The following is a 22,736-nucleotide window of genomic DNA, read 5'->3' on the forward strand; positions in this document are numbered from 1 at the left end:
ATGCAGCGTGACCCTCCGAAGAAGAAGCCGGAGAAGAAGACAGAAAAGCGGTTCTTTGATGCCCTGTCCTTCGGGAAGGACCTGCTGGCTGGCGGAGTGGCGGCGGCTGTGTCCAAGACGGCCGTGGCACCCATCGAGCGGGTGAAGCTTCTGCTGCAGGTGCAGGCGTCGTCCAAGCAGATCTCCCCCGAGATGCAGTACAAGGGCATAGTGGACTGTCTGCTGCGCATTCCCCGCGAGCAGGGTGAGTAGGGGCGGCCGCCATGCCTTCCCCCCGCCCCCGCCCCCACCCCTGTGGATCGGGAGGGGACAACTGCAGGGGCCAGGGCCGTGTCCGTTGGGGGGTGATGGGTTTGTTTCTTCAACTTGAAAAATTCAAGAATGGTAACTAGTCTAAGAGGCTCTGCTTTCCCAGGGCCTGCACGTGACCAGTCCTAGTGCAGGCGAGAACACCTTCTCTTTCTCTAAAGTTCTCCTTCGCAGCAGGATTTACATACACCTTGGCGCAGAAGGCAGTGTTTGACTCCCAAGATTAGAGGAGAGGAGATGCTATTAAGCGTTTTGCTGTGTGTTAACAAATGTCCAGATTGCTTAAATACTTGTTGAAATACTATGTTCTCCAAATATGGGACCATTGGGGCCTCCCGGTACTCTGATCCCTATTCGGTGAAAAGAGGTTCTGTTTATTCTTGAAAACTACTGAAGAGGCAGTCACCTCTGCACAGATATGAGGGGGGAGCAAAATAACATAATAAAGACAAATAATTTTTTAAATATATTTTATTGATTTTTTACAGAGAGGAAGGGAGAAGGATAGAGAGTTAGAAACATCGATGAGAGAGAAACATCGATCAGCTGCCTCTTGCGCACCCCCTACTGGGGATGTGCCCGCAACCAAGGTGCATGCCCTTGACCAGAATCGGACCTGGGACCCTTGAGTCCGCAGGCTGAAGCTCTATCTACTGAGCCAAACCGGTTAGGGCTGACAAATATTTTAATGCAGTATTTTTTTAAATCCAAGATGAGCAAAATAAAATTTTAAAGACAGGATCAGTATTACCAATTTTTCTTTTGCATCAGATCCTGTCTTTGTTTAAAATTTTAATGTTTTTGTGGCGTCTCCTCTCCCTCCCCTCCCCCCCATTAATATTGAAAGAAAGATTTCAAGGGCTAACTAATGAAAGTGCTTTGTTAGCCATTAAATGCCTTCCAGTTGCAAAATGGCTTCTAAGTTAGCTCAGAGAATGTCAGGATAAATTTATCAGTAGTCTTCTATAATCCATCCATATAGTTGGATTCAATTGAAAACTCTGTACGAACTTTTTTTTTCTTAAATATATTTTTATTGATTTCAGAGAGGAAGGGAGAGAGAGAGGGAAACATCAATGATGAGAGGGAATCATTGATTGGCTGCCTCCTGTACGTTGGACGGAGCCAGCAACCCAGACACATACCCTTCACCGGAATCGAACCTAGGACCCTTCGGTCCACAGGCGGAGGCTCTATCCACCGGTTAGGGCTCTGTACGAACTTTAAAAAGGAAATAGGCCTATTGACCCCCCGTCATGTCTTGTTGTGTGTTTACAGCTGTGGGCAAACTACGGCCTGGGGGCCGGATCCGGCCCGTTTGAAATGAATAAAACTAAAAAAAAAAAAAGACCGTACCCTTTTATGTAATGATGTTTACTTTGAATTTATATTAGTTCACACAAACACTCCATCCATGCTTTTGTTCCGGCCCTCCGGTCCAGTTTAAGAACCCATTGTGGCCCTCGAGTCAAAAAGTTTGCCCACCCCTGCCTGACCCATGGGTTCTCAACCTGTGGGTCGCGACCCCTTTGGGGGTCAAATGACCCTTTCACAGGGGTCGCCTAAGACCATCGGAAAACACATATATAATTACATATTGTTTTTGTGATTAATCACTATGCTTTAATTATGTTCAATTTGTAACAATGAAATTGGGGGTCACCACAACATGAGGAACTGTATTAAAGGGTCACAGCATTAGGAAGGTTGAGAACCTAACCTAACTCTGATTTAATCTATTTTTTTTTAAATAGATTTTATTGATTTTTTACAGAGAGGAAGGGAGAGGGATAGAGAGTTAGAAACATCAATGAGAGAGACACATCGATCAGCTGCCTCCTGCACACTCCCTACTGGGGATGTGCCTGCAACCAAGGTACATGCCCTTGACCGGAATCGAACCTGGGACCTTTCAGTCCACAGGCCGATGCTCTATCCACTGAGCCAAACCGGTTAGGGCTGATTTAATCTAAATACAAACTATCTGGGCACAGTTCTAGTAAACACCTCTGCTTTCTTTCTAGCCCAAGGGTAGATTTCTCTATTCTTGCTCTGAACATAGCTTTAAACATCTCTCTGGATGTCTTTGATACTTTTTAATAAGCTTTCCTTGGATTATGAAAGCTTCTGGATTTATCCTGAGTAATGCTGTTCTGAAATATTTACTCTATTCTTCAGTTGGTTTTATGATCTTCAACTTTGTGGGGTTTTTTGTTTTGTTTTGTTAATCCATTAATCCTCACCTGAGGATTTTAGGGAGAGTGGGAAGGAGGAAGGAAGTAGTGGGAAGGAGAGAGAGACAGAGACAGAGAGACAGAGACAGACATCAATTGGTTGCCTCCTACACGCACCTCAACTGGGCCTGGGATCGAACCTGCAACCCAGGTATGTGCCCCTGACCAGGAATTGAAACCAAGACACTTCAGTTCTCCAGTCACTGCCAGGGCTGATCTTCAACTTTGTATGTGCAGTTTTATTTAATACTGTTTAAATTTGTATTACACAAGTAATGCATGTTTATTATAGACAATTAGAAAAAATAGAGAAGCAAAAAAGTAAAAACAAATAATTGCTAAAATCACCACAGTTAACATTTTGGTGTCTGTGCTGTGATGTTTCACTGAGCAAAATATGCATATGGAAATATATTCTTAATTAAAGCAATTGTTGTATTTAATATATTGTGAAATAGCCTTTTAAAAATCTGAACTCTGCAGTCTCATTTTTAAGAGCCTACCAGAACTCTTCTCATTTAGATGTTCCTGGCCATGAGTTCATCAGCTATCTTTAATCTAAACTTTTCCAAACTTATTTTTTTGAAGGCTAGAGCAGTGAAGTTTTTATTTGAAGAATGTTTTGGGACATGCAAATAACATTAGATATTTACTTTATTTAAATAAAATGAGAAAATAAGCTTTACTGATATTTAGTGTGTGAATTGGCACTGGCATTTATAATTGGGCCAAAAGTCAGTTACATATCACGGGACACTAAGGCATTCTAAAAAAGGAGTAGGGGTTAGTTCCACAATGTAGAGGGGATAACAGGCACTCGTCCTCAGGTATTACATAATAAACATGTTATAGTTTATGTTTGCTCAGCTAAATGGATCTACAGAGACAAGAAGACTATTTGAATATTTTAAATTATCAACAAGAATATTTGAAATATAATGTACACTATTCTTAAAAATTAACCTCGCTCTAAAGATGCCTTAAGATAGTAGGAAATGATGGCATAAAAACATCATGTGGCTCAGTAGTTGAGTCAGCCTATAAACCAGTAGGTCCCAGTTTGGTTCCTGGTCAGGGCACACGCCCAGATTGTGTGCACAATCCTCAGTAGGAGGCATGCAGGAAGCAGTCAATCGGTGATTGTCATTATTGATGTTTCTATCTCTTTCTCCCTCTCCCTTCCTCTCTGAATCAATAAAAATACATATTTTTTTAAAAAATATCATAATTAGCAAGATATATGAAAATATGTTCTAATGGTTCAAATAAGTGCTCATTTATATTCGAATATCTCCTAGCAATAAGTTTTCCCCAAGCAACCTATTTAAGTAGCTCTTTGTCATTCTCCATCTCCATATACAATTTTTGTTCTTATGACCACTTGACATAAAGTTTTTTTAAGTGAGGAATCTTTATCTCATTCTTTAATTTCTATTTTTGGTATACTAGATAATAGGTATACTAGCAAAGGCATATGACTTTTAAAAATGTATACATATTTATGATAGGCTACATATATTTTTACTGATAGGCATTCTGCCAAAACATACTGGGACCCACTAGTCTAGAATATATTCTAACTGTGCCTAGCATTCCCATTATTGGCTGTAAATTGACCAGTAAATGGCCAGTAACTGCTTCCTATTTCCCATCAGTTCTGTTTTAATTCTTGATTATTTTCTCAGAATTAAGTTCAGAGTATGTTTTTTCTTGCCCTTAAATTTTGAAGAGATTATTTTTTCTGAGCAATTAAGATACTGATATTATCAAAGATACCACAGTTGCTATGTTTTTCTCTACCAATTTTGTGATTATACAGAGTGTCCCAAAAAAATGTATACACACACTTTAACAGCTGATACCTCAATTTGGAAAATGAAATGTATTTTATAAATACTGCCTTTATAATTATTCAAACTGGTATACATATTTTGGGACACTCTATGTATTAGGAAAGTGTCCTTTTAATCTGTATGACTGCTTTTCCCTTTTTTTATTCTGACCTAAAAAAGGCTTGTTTTTTTATTGAGAATGAATTTTTATAGAGAGGCAGTAGAGATTTAATAGCTCTAGGTTGGAGTCAGAACTGGAATCAAGTTCCAGCCCTTCCCTTACCTTGTGAACTTAAACCGTTTTTATTTAGCCTCTCAGCCTCAATTTTCTCAGTTGTATGCTACATACCTGATGAATGGTAGTTGTGAGGGTTAAACAAGATACTGCCTATAAAATATTCAATTATGTGTCTATTGCATAGTTAGTGCTCAATAAATTTTAACTCTTTAAGTCATTATGTATGCATTCATAAATTTGTAAGCATGTATTTCTGATGTTCATTTGTAAATAAGTGCATCTGGGATAAACTTGTGTAGAGGAGCAAAAATTTTCTTTCTACCCCTCTAGCATCTTTGAATATTCTGATAATCAAGTTAACAGAAGACATTTTAACAGGAGAAAAGCAAATTTAATTGGGTACATACATGGCCCTATAAAAATCTGAGAACCACAGGCAGACAGTTGAGGCTTATATGTCCATTCTGAGCTAAGAAGAATGGGGTAGGGTTGGGTCTTCCAATGGGAGGAAGAAAATTTACAGGAAGATAGGAAAAGCAAATATTTTGTAAACAAATGTTTGTTGTGTTTTGCTGAGGTAATGGGGCACTGAAGAGACTTTGAACAAACAGATCCTGCCCAACTACCACCAGTTTATCATACCTAGCTTATACTCTTTGATAATTCTCTTTCTGTACCAAGCCCTCTCTCTAAATTTGTTCTGGTAATTAAGGAGAAGGTTAAAATAAATTTAGAAAGCCTTCTAGCTTTTTGTTTCTTAAAAACCATCAGCCCAAAATAATACTTACTCCAGAGACACATTTTGGGGTGGCAAATTTTATTCCTCTATGCTTGAACAGAGGATAGATTTTTTTTTTAGTCTGAGGGAATGCATTTTTTATCTTTAAGATGAAGAGACTAATAGTACCTACCTCATGAGTGATTATGTGCAACTGTTTTATATTCAGCTTATGGTTCACCAAGATTCTGGGAATTTTCCCCCACTAAATATACTTACTTATTTAGCAGGTAAGTATCTTTCCCTCTGTGTACTACACTAATTTAACTTTCAGGTTCTGAGTACCAGCCCAGTAAGCTGAAATTATTTTATTTTTTCCATCACCATTTATTCCCTCTATGCCCTCTTCCACCAGCACCACCACCCCCTACCTTCCTCCCCACACCCGACAATCACCACCTGTTATCCATGTCCATGAGTTCTCTCTTTTTTCCTTTTTTGTTCAATCCCTCCATCCCCCCTCCCATCCCAGAGCTATCTGCCTGCTCTCTATGAGTTGTCTTTATTTTCATTTGAATGTTCATCTTTAGAAGACTGATTTTGGGTGTTCTCTAAGCTAGGTGGAGAGGTATCTTATTCAGAATAGTAAGATGAAACCATTTGACAATTTGCAATCTAGTAAAAACAATTATGGCTACTGAAGAGCAAGCCTGTTGCATTCTGGGGCAGCTCTGGATTATAAAGGCAGCTCTGAAATATAAAGGTAACACATATTAGGATTGGTCAATCCATTGAGATTTGAAGTGGGAAGATTATTAATCTCTAAAGTTTCTTCCAATCTCTCTATCAAGCCTTCAATTATAAATTGTTCCCTTTTCTGTCTGGGTTTCAGAACGTAAAGATAAGGATGCTTTAGACTTCTGTCACTTTCTCTTTCTCATAAGTATGTATACAAACCAATTCTGTTCTAGCAGCCTTACTACTATAGGAATTGTATGTCAGGATTTGGAAATGACGCTTAGAGTTACTAACTTCTCTGACAAATACTCCTGTACTGTTTTTCTAACTAGTGAAGAAACCTATATTCAACTGATAATGGTTTTCCAGAGGTTGTTAGGTATTCAAGGCTTTTTATTGGAAACTAGAGGCCCAGTGCATGAAATTTGTGCACAGAGGGGAGGGTGTCCCTCAGCCCAGCCTGCCCCCTCTCACAGTCCGGGAGCCCTCATGGGCGGGAGGCGACCTGGTGATCAGGGGAAGGCAACGCCCCCATCACACCTCTGCTGCTGCCACTGCCGGCAGCACAAGCCTCAGCCAGCCCTGGTTACCTGAGCCTCGGGCGGCCCTGGAAGGCTGGGCAGCCACCATCCGAGGCTTGCCTGTGCCCTGGGCTGGCCCTGGGGCTGAGGGGACTGGGGGACTCCAGAGGAAGGTGCACAGAGCTGCCGGGCCACCTGGGGGTGGGACCGGCCTTGCCATGCACCTGCCGCCCTAGCAGGGCTGAGGGGGACTGGGCGCCGCCATCTTGTGGCTGTGGGCACTGCCATCTTTGAGGGCGTGGCAGTCAATTAGCATATTCCCTCCTTATTGTCTGTGGGTGCCCAATCTTTGCGAAGGTGTGAGGGTCAATTAGCATATTCTCTCTTTATTAGATAGGATTAACAAAATTGAAATGGAAGTACATGGAGTTAATACTACTTTTTTTCTTCAGTGGAGACACATAAATTTTTTTCATGAGAAATGGATTTGCTTTTATATAGTTCAAATAACTAAGTTTGTTAAAGCTATGGGAATTATTTAACGATAATACAGTATAAGTTTATATGTAGTATGTTTTCTTTTGCAGGTTTCTTCAGTTATTGGCGTGGCAATCTTGCAAATGTCATTAGGTATTTTCCAACACAAGCTCTAAATTTTGCTTTTAAGGACAAATACAAACAACTTTTCATGTCTGGAGTTAATAAAGAAAAACAGGCAAGTATAGATAATATCTCTAAAATTTTCTAAGAAATGGTTTGTCTTACGTATGATGGGCAGATGTACTCAAGTGGTAAAAAAAATATTTAAAACAGTTACTGTTTATACAATATTTCTAAGTTATATAAATTATATGTGAAAACCACAACTTTTACAAATTTCTTTGAACACAGTTTTAATATTTAAGGCATCTCTTGTCTCAAAGCAGTATTTCTCTGAATAAATATTAATTTTAATGTAATTATATTTTATAATCACTGCTACACTAGAAAAATTTAGCATTTTGCCTGCTTTTATTAAGCAAAAAAGAAAAATCAGGCAAGAGGTATGTATTTCTGCCCTAGCTGGTTTGGCTCAGTGAATAGAGTATTGACCTATGGACTGAAGGGTCCCAGACAGGGGCACATGCCTGGGTTGCAGGTTCTATCCCCAATAGGGGGCATGTAGGAGGCAGCTGATCAATGATTCTCTTTCATCATTGGTGTTTCTATCTGTCCCCCTCCCTTCCTCTCTGAAATCAGTAAAAATATATTTTTTTAAAAAGAGATATGTATTTCTAACTCTGAGGTAATTTATTCCTTAAAAAAGCAAGTTGTTTCTTCTTTATTACTAAGGACCTATTTAGCTGAGCTTTTTGTTTTTTAAATCCCCACCTGAGGATATTTTTCCATTGATTTTTAGAGTGAGTGGATGAGAGAGGGAAAGACAGAAATATCCATGTGAGAGAAACACATCAATTGGTTGTCTCCTGCACCAGCACCACCAGGGTATGGGCTGGGGAGGGGAAGAATCTGAAACCGGGGTTCAAAATTGAATTGAGACCCTTCGGTCCCCAGGCCGATGCTCTATGTACTGAGCCAAACCAGCTAAGGTTAGCTGAGATTTAAAGTGCATAGTATAGCCCTAACCGGTTTGGCTCAGTGGATAGAGCGTCAGCCTGCAGACTGAAAGGTCCTGGATTCGATTCCGGTCAAGGGCATGTACCTAGGTTGCGTGCACATCCCCGGGGCGGGGGGGGGGGGGGGTGCGGGAGGCAGCTGGTCGATGTTTCTCTCTCATCAATGTTTCTAACTCTCTATCCCTCTCCCTTCCTCTCTGTAAAAAATCAATAAAATTTATTTTTAAAAAATAAATAAAGTGCATAGTATATATAATCTAAAGGCATAATTACCTCATGTGTCCACTCTCGCTAATTTGGGCTACTTTTTCTGGAGGCCATTAAAGTATTTTGCAATTCAGTATGTCAGCATCTAAACTGTACCTCCTAGACTGCCTGGTAAGAAACAAAGGACATGTAGACAAGTATTCTGGATAGTATGATATGCGTTATTACAGATGTTTACTTTAGAAAATCAGTTTGTAAATCTGGCCTTTCAGCCTTTAGAAAAATAAGGATTTCACACAGTTAGGTTCTGTAGTTTAATAACCACATTTTAATTTACTATGTTTCAGTTCTGGAGATGGTTTTTGGCAAACCTGGCTTCTGGCGGAGCAGCTGGGGCAACATCCTTATGTGTAGTATATCCACTAGATTTTGCTCGAACCCGAATAGGTGTTGATATTGGAAAAGGTATGGGATTTTTAGAAATACTGACCCTTCCTTCTTTGTGTTTTGAATAATGTATTATTTATTCTAAAATTATGCTGTAACAAGTGTTAGTTACAATCTAAAAATTGTATTCTCAACCAAATGGTAAGGTCATAGGGGCTAAAGATTACTACTTTTTTCCTTTTCCCTTAAAAGAGGGAAGGGGAAGGCCAACACTCTAGTAACAAAAGAGCAAACATAAAGACTGTTTAAAACTTACTTTCTTTTTTATTTTCCTGGAGAGCCACCTCCTAGATCCCTCATACACTTACTCCTGCCTCAACTATGACTCCTCTCTAGGTTATATGTACAGCTCTCATGCTAGAGATTCCTTTTCCCACTGTTCCTATGTGTTTTATTTACCATATCTTCTGTATTTTTGTTATGCAACTGTTTTGGTAGATTATGTTCTTCAGTAGCTTTCTGAGCTTTCTGAAAAGAGTGGAACAGGAGATAAGTTGAGATCTTGCTTATTTAAAAATATCTCTGTTTTATCCTCTTAATTCTTGGCCATATAAAAAAATTCTGGGTTTACATTTAATTTCTTTCACAATTTAAAAAGTATTACTCTGGATTCTAGTTTCTAATATTGCTCTTATGAAGTCGATCTCTTACTGTTGATCCTTTTGTATGTATCTTTTTTTCTTTTTAATCACCTTATATCCCTGATGACCTGATATTTCACAAGATGTATCTTTGTGTGAGTCTTTTTTCTGTAATTGTGGAGGCAACTCAGTCTGGAGCCTTATGTTCATTTCTGAGGATGGCAGAGGAGAAAGAGACTTGGCTGCTCAGGGTGAAGTAGATTTTGAGTACCCAAATGCTACTTTGCTTTCACTACAAGAATAGTACAGTACTTAGTCCCCCTAATTTCTAGGTTTTTCTGAGGTTGGAGTCCAGGGCTTTCTTTTCAACAATATCTCCTTCTGCAAGAAAATAAATTTCAGTTTTCTCTGCTCTACTTAGTGAGGTTCCACTCCTCCACCTCCTTCCCGTCATCCTAAAATTTGTGGATTTTTGTCAATGTTCTTCTTTGCCTATATGGCTTTAAACCTGTTTTCTTTACTAGAGGCCTGGTGCACAGATTCAGGCACTGGTGGGGTCCTTTGGCCTGGCCTGTGCCCTCTCACAATCCAGGACCTCTCGGGGGATGTCGGAGGCCCAGTGCACTGATTTGGTCTGATCCCCACAGGCCAGGCTGAGTGGCCCCACCAGTGCACAAATCCATGCACCGGGCCTCTAGTATGCATATAAGATCTTTGTAAATCTCTTCCTACCCTCCCACCTCCTCCCTTCCCTCTGAGATTCATCAGTTTGTTCCATTCTTCCATGCCTGTGTGTTGAGCATCTGCCCCCTGGTGGTCAGTGTGCATCATAGCTACCAGTTGAACAGTTGCTTAGGCTTTATATATATAGTATCATTTTAATAAAATGTCTTAAGGGAGCAGAGATTCATTTAATAAATATTTCTCCATTGAATGCTGTGAACCAGGTGTGCATGTGCGCGCGCTCTCCGCCCCCCCCCCCCACCCCCCGTCACTTTCACACACACACACACACACACACACACACACACACACACACACACAAAATATAAAACATGGATTTTGCAGCTCATGTACCTTATAGTGTAGTGGGGGACACAAGTAAAAAACAATGAAGCAATGACTAAAATATACTGCCACTTAGCAGTAAATGTCATAACAAAATTAGGAGAAGGGAGTGACATCAATTTTAGATAAGTGATCAGAGAAAATATCTCAGAAAGGATAACAGTTTGAGGAAAAATGAAAATAGGGGTTCCATCTTATCATGTTTAACTGGCAGTCCAAATTTTCTTGTTATTGCTAAGAAAGTGAAAATAATTCATGTTCCTTATTTAAGTTCAGTAGTTTTGTTTTCTCTGAAAATTGGGAGAATTTAGCTTATTTTGAAGAATTATATTCTACACATAATATTTCAGTTATTGGCAAAGAGTTCAAGTCGGGACAATAAAACAAAACCAACAAACACTCAAAAACTGTGACACTCCATCTAAAATGTTAATGATTCTTAAGTTACTAGTTTTTAGTTTTGTCTTTTTGCTCTATTTGTCTGTTTGCTCTTCAACTGAAACAAGTCATGAAGTTTTTCATTCCTAATGAAAACTAAAAATTTCTAAATTCCTGGTTGTTACATTTCTAGGAACTTCTGGTAATTTTATTGAGCCTATCATATTGCTTGAATTAGATTGGTTTTATAAGAGATTAATATTTTTAAAAATTTAAAGATACTATTTGAAACCTTAATTATTTGTTAACTAATGGGAGAATTTTGATGTGTGCTCTTATTTTGTTAGATTTTTAAGTGGCAATTCCAAATACTTTAAATCTGTAAAATGTTTAAATAAAGTATTTATCTGATATATAATGCTGCTAATAAATTTTAAATGGCTTTATTTTAGGTGCTGCAGAGCGACAATTCAAGGGTTTAGGTGACTGTATTATGAAAATAGCAAAATCAGATGGAATTATTGGTTTATACCAAGGGTTTGGTGTTTCAGTACAGGGCATCATTGTGTACCGAGCCTCTTATTTTGGAGTTTATGACACAGTTAAGGTAATTTGGGGCTTTAGTATATATTAAATGGTTCGTTTCCTTTTTTAAATTCTTTATTGTTTAAAGTATTACATATAGTATTACATATGTCTCCTTTTTCCCCTCATTGACCTCCCTGGCCACTATCTCCCTTTCCCACACCCCCACCCCCCGCACATGCCCTCACCCCACTAGTGTCTGTGTCCATTGGTTATGCTTTTATGCATGCATACAAAGTCCTTTGGTTGATCTCTTACCACCACCACCACCCCCGCCTTCCCTCTGAAGTTTGACAATCTGTTTGATGCTTCTCTGTTTCTGGATCTATTTATGTTGATGTTGTTTATTATATTCCACAAATGAGTGAGATAATGTGATATTTATCTTTATCTGACTGGTTTATTTCGCTTAGCATAATGCTCTCCATGTCTATCCATGCTGTTGCGAATGGTAAGATTTCTCTCTTCTTTACAGCAGCATAGTATTCCTTTGTGTACATGTACCAGAGTTTTTCAATCTGCTCATCAGCTGATGGGCACTGAGGCTGTTTCAGATCTTAGCTATTGTAAATTGTGCTGCTATGAACATAGAGGTACATATGTCCTTTCTGATTGGTTTTTCTGATTTCGTGGGATATATTCCTAGAAGTGGGATTACTGAGTCAGAGAAGAGTTCTATTTTTAATTGTTTTAATTAGTAACATGTTCAGTAGATATGTTTACTTATAATTATATAAATCAAAATAAATGATGGAATAAGAGACATTATAGAGTTGTTTAATCATGACTTTGCCATACCTAACTAAATTATAACTCTATTGTGGATCTGATTTGAGATATAGAGCATAAACCCAAACGTTAAGTTTTTTTGCTGTTTACACTGAAAAACTCACTATACATCGTATTGCAAATATGAAGCATTCTGGTTAGGCTTACATCACAGTCAACTCTTTGACATATAGAAAGGCTCTGACAGAACTTCCTGATTTTACATTGAGTTTATTATCTCATTTTTCACATGCAAATAGTAAGTTTACTATCACCATTTTAGAAAGTAGGCAAGGCATAATTAGTTAAATATAATAAATGCTACTATAGCTCAGGTGTTTATTAGGTACTGTTAGATTCTTTATTGTATTCTCCAGATTGTTTTAGCAATTGCCTTTTCATTTCAGATTTTAATATCATTTCCATAAGGTAGGAAAGAGAATGTAACAATGGCTACCATTTTTGAGCTATTACTTAGTTCTAGGAACTTCATTAAGTTCTTTACATCCTCACAGTGTTCTATGATAGCTTTTTTAAAAAATGTTTCTATTGATTTTTGAGGGGAGAAGGGAGAGAGAGAGAGAGGGAAACATACATCGAGAGAATCACTGACCAGCTGCCTCCTGCACACTCCCTATTGGGGATCAAGCCTGCAACCCGGGCATGTATCCTGACCAGGAATCGAACCAGTGACTTGTTCAACCACTGAGCCACACTGGCTGGGCAAGGATAGCTTTTAATATCCCCATTTTAAAGATAAATAACTGAGGAGTGGTTAAGTAATTTATGTACATGGCAAGCAAAATATCCCATTATCTTAATAACTATATCATAATGCTTCCAAAATTAGGCAACGAAATTAATATGAGTATTATTTACTAAATTAGATTAAACATTGATGGAAGTTTTATAATAGTTTTCTATATTATCTCTACCCTCTATTAAATATAGTTGCATATCATTTTTATTATGGTTCAGACATAGAACTTTTAGTTTATAGTGTGCTTTTTCTTATGTATATTTACTTAATAACGGAAAAGTTTATGTGCACTTTCCCTCTTTGCTCTATTAGCACCTCTAGTAGCTGTGAAATTTAGGAATGTTTCTTCACTAACTTAGTGCTTTAAAGCTGTTTATCAAATATTATCTTTTGATGATAATAGCAGGCATTATTATTTCAGTTTTTTTCAACTCTGTGAAGAGCCATGAACAACTTTTTTGGTCACTAGCTGTTATCTTCCCTAGTTTTAAGTGCCATTAATGACAAATCAACTTAGAAAATATGCTTTTTTTTCCCAAATATGTTTTTATAGTATAGTCATGTATGACATTCTCCTTTCTAACTGATAGCATGCTAATATTTCAGTTTTTCCACATTAAATTCAACTGTTTTTAATTGCATCTTAAATATAAATGAGCCTTCTTTCATATATTCTTAAGAGTTATTCTTTGACTTAAGATTTAAGATGCTTTAGAAATTTAGATAGTTACTTTATACATTTTTTTTCTAGGGCTTATTACCCAAACCAAAGGAAACCCCATTTCTTGTCTCCTTTTTCATTGCTCAAGTTGTGACTACATGCTCTGGAATACTCTCTTATCCCTTTGACACAGTTAGAAGACGTATGATGATGCAGGTATTTTATATTATTATTTGAAAGTTTAGTTGAGTTTTCCACTATCTCTGATACTCAGGTATAATTTATTCAAATTTTAGAGACATTTTGACTGGAAAATAGGTCATTTGTTAATAAATGCATGCTGTGCTCTCGCCCAGTGGCTCGGTTGGAGCATTATCCCATACACCAAAAGGTTGCCATTTTGATTCCCAGTCATTTGCAGGTTCAAACCCCTACGGCAGGCAACCGATCAATATTTTTCTCGAATTCATCGCGCTCTCTCCCTTCCTCCTTCCCTCCCTCCCTCCCCCTATCCTCCCTCCCCCTATCCTCCCTCCCCCATCCTCTCTAAAAATCAATAAAAACATATCTTCAGGTGAACAATAAAAAATAAATAAATGCTTGTAGTTTTGACTTGTATTTCTTTACTGTTACTATTATTAGACAGCCAACATCCAGCAAAGCTTTTTTTTTTCTTCTGCTATGAGAACAGAAATGCTTTTTACTCCTGTATCATATATTGTTTGAAGGGTAGAGGAAGATGGTAGGGATTTAATGAGTATGTCTGTCTTAACTGAATATTAGATCAAGTAGAATAAGGCTAGTCACAACTTAGGTAATATCACTAGTTGTAGTATATTTCAATAAAAGTAAATAATTTTTACTTCAAAGATGAAAACTTGTTAATCTATGTTCTAAATATAGTCAGTTTTGATACATTCAATCTCCAATGCTGTTACTTGTTAACATTCATTCATTCAGCAAATATTTGACTGCCTAATCTATGCTAAGTTATGGTGACACAAGTAAAATAAAGCAGAACCTGCACCAAAATTCATAGCATAGTATTGAAGGCATACAGTTAATGGTTTAAATAGAAATGTGCATAGGTTCCAGGAATGCAATAGAAGAGGGTGCCCAAATGCTTACTGTGATCAGATGTGGCCTCTTGCAGAGCTCATCTCAGTAAATAGGCATTTTCCCTGGGGAGAGAACATTCTAAGCAGAGTGGAACAAACATAGTACATAGAGGTACACTTGAGAAGTAGTTACTTATACCCAGATGATAGGTTTCATGGGGCAAGTGCAAATAATGAGGCCAGAAAGCTAGAAAAGTTCTGTATGGCTTACTATGCCAGATACTGCCCTAAGCATTTTACACTTTAACTCATTTAATTCTCAGAGTAATCCAAAGAGGTGTGGTTACTACCATTACCCTCATTTTATGTCTATGAAATGGTCCTGGAAGAACACACTAGACCACCAGAAAGGGTAAAACATTATCTAACCTATTACATTATTCTTGGACCATCCTTAAAAGTTATTCCATTTATGCCTTTGTTTCTTCTTGATCTATATCTAGCTCTAGTTTAATATATTGATAACTTTTTATCTTCACCCAAGGACATGCTTAGAGAGAGGAAGGGAGAGAGAAAGAGAAAGATCAGTGTGAGAGAAACATCAATTGATTTCCTGCTGTATGCTACCTTGACTGGGAATCAAACTGGCAATCTTTTGATGCACAGGACAACGCCAACTGAGCCACTCTGGCTGGGCTACATTGAAACATTTTTTAAATGAAAAATTGATTTATACAGTATAGTAATAAGTCTGTATTGTGGATTAGTAAATGGTACTGTATCAATGTTAAGTTTTCTGATCTTGATAACTATACTTTGGGTATGTAAGAAAATATTCTTAGAAAATGCACACTGAAGTGTTTAAAGATAATGGGTCATGATATCTGCAACTTACTGTCAAAATAACTGCATTTCAGTGTATTGCTAGGGCTGCTGTAACAAAGTACAATAGATAACAGAGATTTATTTTCTTTTTTTAAAAAATATATATTTATTTCAGAAAGGAAGTGAGAAGGAAAGAGATAGAAACATCAATGATGAGAGAGAATCAGCTGCCACCTGCACGTCCTCTACTGGGGATTGAGCCCACAACCTGGGCATGTGCCCTTTACCAGAATAGAACCTGGAACCCTTTAATCTGAAGACCAACACTCTATCCACTGAGCCAAACTGGCTAGGGCAAGATTTATTTTCGTACTGTCTTGGAGCATAAATGTTCAAGTCAAGGTGTCCACCAGGGTTGGTCCCTTCTGAGGGTATGTCTCCTTGGCTTATAGATGGCTGTCTTTTCCCTACATCTTCCCATGGTCCTTTTGTCTCTCTTCTTAAAAAGATGGCCATATTGTATAACAGTGCACCCTAATGTGCTCATTTGATCTTAGATACCTTTATTAGACCCTTTCTCCAAATATAGTTAGTCACATTTTTAGGTGTACTGAGGATTTAGACTTCAATATGTGGACTTTGTGGGCACACAATTCAGCCCATAACCGTACTGTTGAATTTTTGTACTTTTATTTTATATCCCACAACTTTCTTAAACCCTATTACAAATACTAATCTATGTGTACACTCTTTGAATATTTTTTTTTTACACACAGAGGTCTACAATCTGCAAAAAATGCCAGGTTCTTTCATTTCTTTTATCAATACTTACACCTTGTATTTCTTTTTCTTGCATTTATGCACTGTCTGAGACTCCTGTTACAGTGGTATATTAAAGAAGTAATTGGCCACCTTGTCTTGTTCTAATCTTATAAGGCAGTGGTCGGCAAACTGTGGCTGGCAAGCCACATGCGGCTCTTTGGCCCCTTGAGTGTGGCTCTTCCTAAGCCTTAGGAGCACCCTAATTAAGTTAATAACAATGTACCTACCTATATAGTTTAAGTTTTAAAAATTTGGCTCTCAAAAGACATTTCAATCGTTGTACTGTTGATATTTGGCTCTGTTGACTAATGAGTTTGCCGACCACTGTTATAAGGAGTGCCTTCAGTGTTACATAATTTAATGTTAGCTGTGGGGTTTTTGTAGTTATCCATTGTCAAGCTATGGCTGTTCCTTTCTGTTTTGGGTTATAATAGGTAGTAATTATGAATGGCAGTCATGCTTTTTCTATATTGACATCAGATCATATTTCACTTTTCATGTGAATATATAATATTATCTTAATCTATTTTTTAAAATATACTTTTATTGGTTTCAGAGAGGAAGGGAGAGGGAGAGATAAATAGAAACATCAATGATGAGAGAGAATCATTGATTGGCTGCCTCCTGCACATCCCCCACTAGGGATCAAGCCTGCAACCTGGGCGTATGCCCTTTACAAGAATTGAATCTGGGACACTTCAGTCTACAGGCTGAAACTCTATCCACTGAGCCAAACCTGCTAGGGCTGTTTATCTATTTTCCAGAGCTAACCCAACCTTTTGTGCCTGGAATAAATCCAGCTTGGTCATGATGTGTTGTATTTTGTATCCCTTACTGGGTTTGATTAGCTAGTTTTTGTTCAGGATTTTGGCATCCATGTTTCAGTGACATTGGCTTGGAATTGTTCCTTCGTATATTGTCCTATTCTAATTTTGATATCAAGGCTTTGTAAGCTTCATAAAATATGTTGGGGATTCTTCTTAATTTTCTCTTCTCTAGAATAATTTATGTAAGATTAAAATTAAATGTTTACTGAATGTTTAGTAGAACTTAACATATAAAGCCACCTGGTTTTCCTTATGAGAAGATTTTCAGTAACTGACTGAATTTAATGAATTTATTCCATTTTTTTCCTATTCTGTTGGTAAATTATGCTTTTAAGAAATTCATTTTTTAATTTATTTTTTAATTAAAACTTCTGAGTTTTCCAAATAATTGCCATGACGTTTTTTGTAATATCATGTTACTCTTCTTCTTCTTCTTCTTTTTTTTTTATTGATTTCAGAGAGGAAGGGAGAGGGAGATAGAAACATCAATGATTAGAGAGAATCATTGATCGGCTACCTCTTGCACACGCCACACTAGGGATCAAGCCTACAACCCGGATATATGCCTTGACCGGGAATCAAACCGTGACCTCCTGGTTCATAGGTCAATGCTCAACCATTGACCCACACCAGCTGGGCTATCATGTTTCTCTTAATCTCTGAATCATTTGCTATTTCTAATAGTTTTGGTGCCAGAATGTTTCCAAAAATTTATCAGTAAATTATTTCAAATAACTAATTTTCGGCTTTTCATGCTTTCTGTTGTGTTTATTTTCTGTTTCCTTTATTTTTTTTATTTTTACTTCCTTTGGGTTTATTCTTTGTCTAAAAATGTTTAGATTGCTCATTAATTTCCTTATAAGTTACCACTCAAGCTGCATCTTAAGGAGTTTTGTGGTTATTACTAGGTTTAAAATATTTTCTAAGATGTGTTCTTAATATCCAAACATGATATTTTTCTAGTTATTTTTTTTTTACTATCTATTTAGCACTTCGTTGCGGTGTGGTGAGAGTATAAACAATGGTTTGTGATGCCATCTTTTGAAATTTGTTAAGCCTAATATTTGCTCAGTTTTCAAGTATGCCTGCAAAGTACAAGTATTCTCCGACCACTAGATATACATTCAATATATGCCCATTAGCCCAACATACTTGCTCAACATGGTATTAATTTTATCTGTACTTAGTGCTGAATAAAATCTAAACGTAAAAGCTCTTATAGTAATGGTAAACTATTTGTCTTCATGTAGAGTGGTGAGACTGAACGGCAGTATAAAGGAACTGTAGACTGCTTTGTGAAGATATACAAACATGAAGGAGGCGTTGCATTTTTTCGTGGTGCCTTCTCCAATATCCTTCGTGGTACAGGGGGAGCTTTAGTGTTGGTATTATATGATAAAATTCAAGAATTCATTAATATTGGTAGTGGAGGTAGTTCATAGGAGATTGAGAAATGCATACATTTAACTTGTTAAACATACAAATTATATAGCTGCCATTTGTATATATTTTGATAGTTGTTACTGTCAGCATTTTTTAAAGTGGTAATTCTACAATAAAGCATAAGCTTTTTCAAGCATTTAAATAAAAATCAGATAAATGTGGGTTTCCTTCCCACTAAGACTCAAACTCACTTTACTGAGACATTTTACTTAGTAAACGTTATTTTTATTAGTTAAAATCTTTTTCTTTTGTGATGAAAAATTAAAAAGTATAATGTTAAAATGTAAGAAATTAAAGTTCTTAAAAAATGCTATTATTTTAATGTAATTGTCTTCCCTTCTTTTAAAATCATATGACATATATTTCTTTAAAGCTTATCAGAAGATGTCATCATCATATCTTTGGGCATAAGTAAGCTTTCTTCAACATCTCTACTAAAACAGCTCAGTTTATTACTAAGTATAGTGTTTATGGTATTATATAGCTTTTAATAAACCCAGATTCTGGGTCTCATTAAAAAAAACCTGATAATGACATTAATGACACTATAAACCTGTAGTTGGGAAAAAAGAGATACAAAATGGCATATATCTGCTAACTTTTTTCTTTAAATAAAATCTTGCTAATGTGAATATATCTTGGAACAGAAAAAGTCCCCTCAAAAATTAGTTTGTGTATCTGGTATTAATAAAGTAAGTTTAAAGGTTATATCTGAGCTTTTTAAAAAATTAATCTTTATTGTTGAAAGTATTATAGATGTCTCTCTTTTTTTTCCTCATTGGTTCCCTCCTCCCCCATCTCTTCCCCTCCCCAGGCCTTCACCATACTATGGTCTGTGTCCATGAGTTATGCATATCCTATATAATAAAGAGGTAGTATGCAAATTGACAATCATGCCATCGCACAAGATGGCCGCCCCCATGATCACAAGATGGCCGGCAGGGGAGGGCAGTTGTGGGCGATCAGGCCAGCAGGAAAGGGCAGTTGGGGGAGACCAAGCCTACAGGGGAGGGAAGTTGGGGGTGATTGGGCCAGCAGGGGAGCAGTTAGGTGTTTATCAGGCTGCCAGGGGAGTGGTTAGGGGGTCATCAGGCTGGCAGGCAGAAGCGGTTAGAGGCAATTAGGCAGGCAAGCGGTTGGGAGCCAGCAGTCCCAGATTGTGAGAGGGATTGGGCCTAAACTGGCAGTTGGACATCCCCCAAGGGGTCCCATATTGGAGAGGGTGCAGGCTGGGCTGAAGGACCACCCCCCCCACCCCAATGCACGAATTTCGTGCACTGGGCCTCTAGTATGCATATAAATTCTTCAGTTAACCTCCACCTGCTGCCCCCTCCCCTTCTCTCTGAGAATCCTCAGTTTGTTACATGCTTATGGCCATGTTACCCTCCACACATGGACTATTAGACTTTAATTAGCTTGGATACTAAGCTACTCCCAACTGAAACATGGAAAGTAAGCTCCAGATACAGGCCTGCTCCTGGAACCCCAGCTACACCTTTTCCAGGACTGGCTTCTCCCAGTAAACTTTGGTTCTATTAATCGTTTTTGTCCACAACTTCATTCTTCAATTTCGTAAGACATTGAACCGGACTCAAACACCCACATTTTTTGTTTCAGTGGGGAAAGAAAAGAGGGACATCTGTAATACTCTCAAATTTTTTTAAATGACTCTATTTTTTATGTTTTTATTGATTGTAGAGAGGAAGGGAGAGGGAGAAACATCAATGTGAGAGAGAAACATTGAACAGCTGCATAGGACCAAGCCCACAACCCAGGCATGTGCCCTGATTGGGCATCTAACTGGTGTCCTTTTGATGCATGGGATGATGCTCAACTAACTGAGCCACACTAGCCACAGTCTCATTTTATAAAAATATATATATTTTTATTGATTTCAGAGAGGGAGGGAGAGAAAGAAACATCAATGATGAGAGAATCATTGATTGGCTGTCTCCTGCACACACCCCCATGGGGATCGAGCCCACAACCCTGGCATATGCTCTAACCAGGAATTGAAATGTGACCTGGTTAATAGGTTGAAGCTCAATCACTGAGCAATGCTGGTCTGGCCAGGTCCTCATTCTTGAAAAGGTAAACAACTTTCCTACAAGATAAAGACTTATTATCATGGCGTACAATATCCTTCATGATCTAGCTCAACTTCAGCTGTACATCATATCTGCCCTAGGCACCACAGGCATACAAGTAACTTCTGATTCCTCAAATACAGTATGTTTTTTGATACTTTTGGGCTGTTGCACCTGTTGGTATTTTTATGTCATTTATTTTCTTTGTAGAGTTAAATAACATGCCTAAGGCCCTACTGCTAGTAAGTTAGGCAAGCCTGGGACTACAAATCTCTTTGACCCCCAAAGCCTGTTATGCTTCTAGCCACTAGGTACGCTCATTTCCTCCCAGGAAATGTAAAGAATGTGGTAACAATCTCTTGCTCCTGGCCTCAACTATTTACTTTCACTCTGGTATTTTAAGTGTGTGTGTTTTTTAATAGAAAAATCATTCTCACACCCTCGTTATACAGACAGAAAGCATGGGTAATTATATGGCCCTAGGAGATTAAGGAGATTCTGGGATAAATCTAAGTGGTGGGCCCAAGAGGATGATGGCTGCAAAGGCAACTGAGGGAGAGGGTCAAAGCCACGTGCCACTGGGGGCGGGTTTCTGTGGGGAGCCCAATAGCCAATCCCCATTGTGCTCGCGCACTGGCCCACGGGAGGCCCCTCCCCAGCCTGCGGTGTCCCTGACAACGGCAGCGATGTCCACCAGGAGCTCCAGTGAACTTGTGAAGGTGTGACTCCCTAATGTAGAAAGACCAGAGTCAAAGCAGTACTGTACATTCCAGGTTCCCAGTATTGCCCTTGAAAATGGACTTCACGGTTTTTATAGCAATAGCAGCAGGAGTTATAGCCACACTTGCTGCTGCTGCTGTTGTAGCATTGATAGTAGTAAAAAGCATAAATTCTTTTAAGAAGTGGACAAATAATGACAATAGGAGCACTGGAAAATTTGGTGAAACCGTCAATTTCAAGATTGAAACAAGTAGGAAACAGGATAAAGAATCGATCGAGAAGGAACAGAAAATATCCGAAGAATTAGTAGAAGAGGAACAGAGAACATCCCAAGAATTGGGTGAGAAGGGCCAGGAATCATATGAAGAATTGGGCAAGAAGGAACAGGAACCCCATGAAGACTTGAACCAGAAGGCACAGGACAGCCAAGCTCCGTAAGTGTAAACTATGACTTGGTTAATTTCAGAAGGACAGACAGCAGGTGCTGATCACCGGAGAGGGACACAGGGCTGGGCTACACCAGGCTCCTATCCTGCCCCCTACAGGGCAGGTGCTGGAGGGAAGCCCTGGCTTGCCGGGTGTAGTGGTGGCGGACACACAGAAGTCACTTTTCTGAAAAACCGGGTTTTGGTGGCAAGGGTTAGTGGAGGGGACTGCATCTTTAGAACGGGGCGAAGGCAGGTACATGGAGGGAAGGCTGTCAGTGTGCTGGTTTCTTGACCGTTTCGTTTGGGGTATTTCAAGCCCTGGTAAGGAGAAAGAAAACACACACACACCAAGATCTGTTGAGTCGGCTTTCACAAAGGCATTGAAGTGAAAAGGCCGCTTTCCCCCTGTCGGCGGCGCCCTCGGGAGAGGCGGCCGCGCTGCACAATGGGCGCGACCTCACAGAGCCGAGCGCGGCGGGCGGCACGTGGGCCCCTCGGGACGGCGAGGCGGCGGGTGGGTGCTGGGCTGCGGTTGGCCCTGAAAGGCTCGGGGCCCGTCTCGGTGGCATCCCGCCGCTGTGCCAGGCCCCGGTTGCCAACCACAGCCCAGGGCCGCCTCCGAAGCCGCGGGGCGGAGCGCCGGGCGGGGGCGCCGCTCCCTGAGCCAGCCGCAGTGCTCCCGGCCGCCGCGCGAGGGCGAGCGAGCCAGCGCCGTTTCCTGCCTCCTCCCCGATCCTCCGGCTCCGCCTTCCCATTCCTGCCCCCCCACCCGGCTGGCTCAGCCTCCTCCATTTTCCAGATCTTTCTCGAACCCGCAGCTCCACGAGCGGCCGTTGCCCGAGCGCTGACGGAAGCGGCCGAAGCA

General features: G+C 39.2%; 1 protein-coding gene across 1 annotated transcript; it reads left to right on the forward strand.

Moving 5' to 3' along the window:
• Positions 1-18,638, forward strand: SLC25A31 (solute carrier family 25 member 31). Its single transcript, XM_070417203.1, has 6 exons — positions 1-244; positions 7,178-7,305; positions 8,761-8,878; positions 11,340-11,494; positions 13,752-13,877; positions 18,444-18,638. The coding sequence occupies exons 1-6, from the start codon at positions 1-3 to the stop codon at positions 18,633-18,635; spliced, it is 963 nt and encodes a 320-aa protein (XP_070273304.1). The 3' UTR covers positions 18,636-18,638.
• The last annotated feature ends 4,098 nt before the right edge of the window (positions 18,639-22,736 follow it).

Source organism: Myotis yumanensis, unplaced genomic scaffold (genome assembly GCF_028538775.1).
Source record: "Myotis yumanensis isolate MYYU_CA2020_CCGP unplaced genomic scaffold, mMyoYum1.0.hap1 SCAF_5, whole genome shotgun sequence".
Classification (NCBI taxonomy): Eukaryota; Metazoa; Chordata; class Mammalia; order Chiroptera; family Vespertilionidae; genus Myotis; species Myotis yumanensis.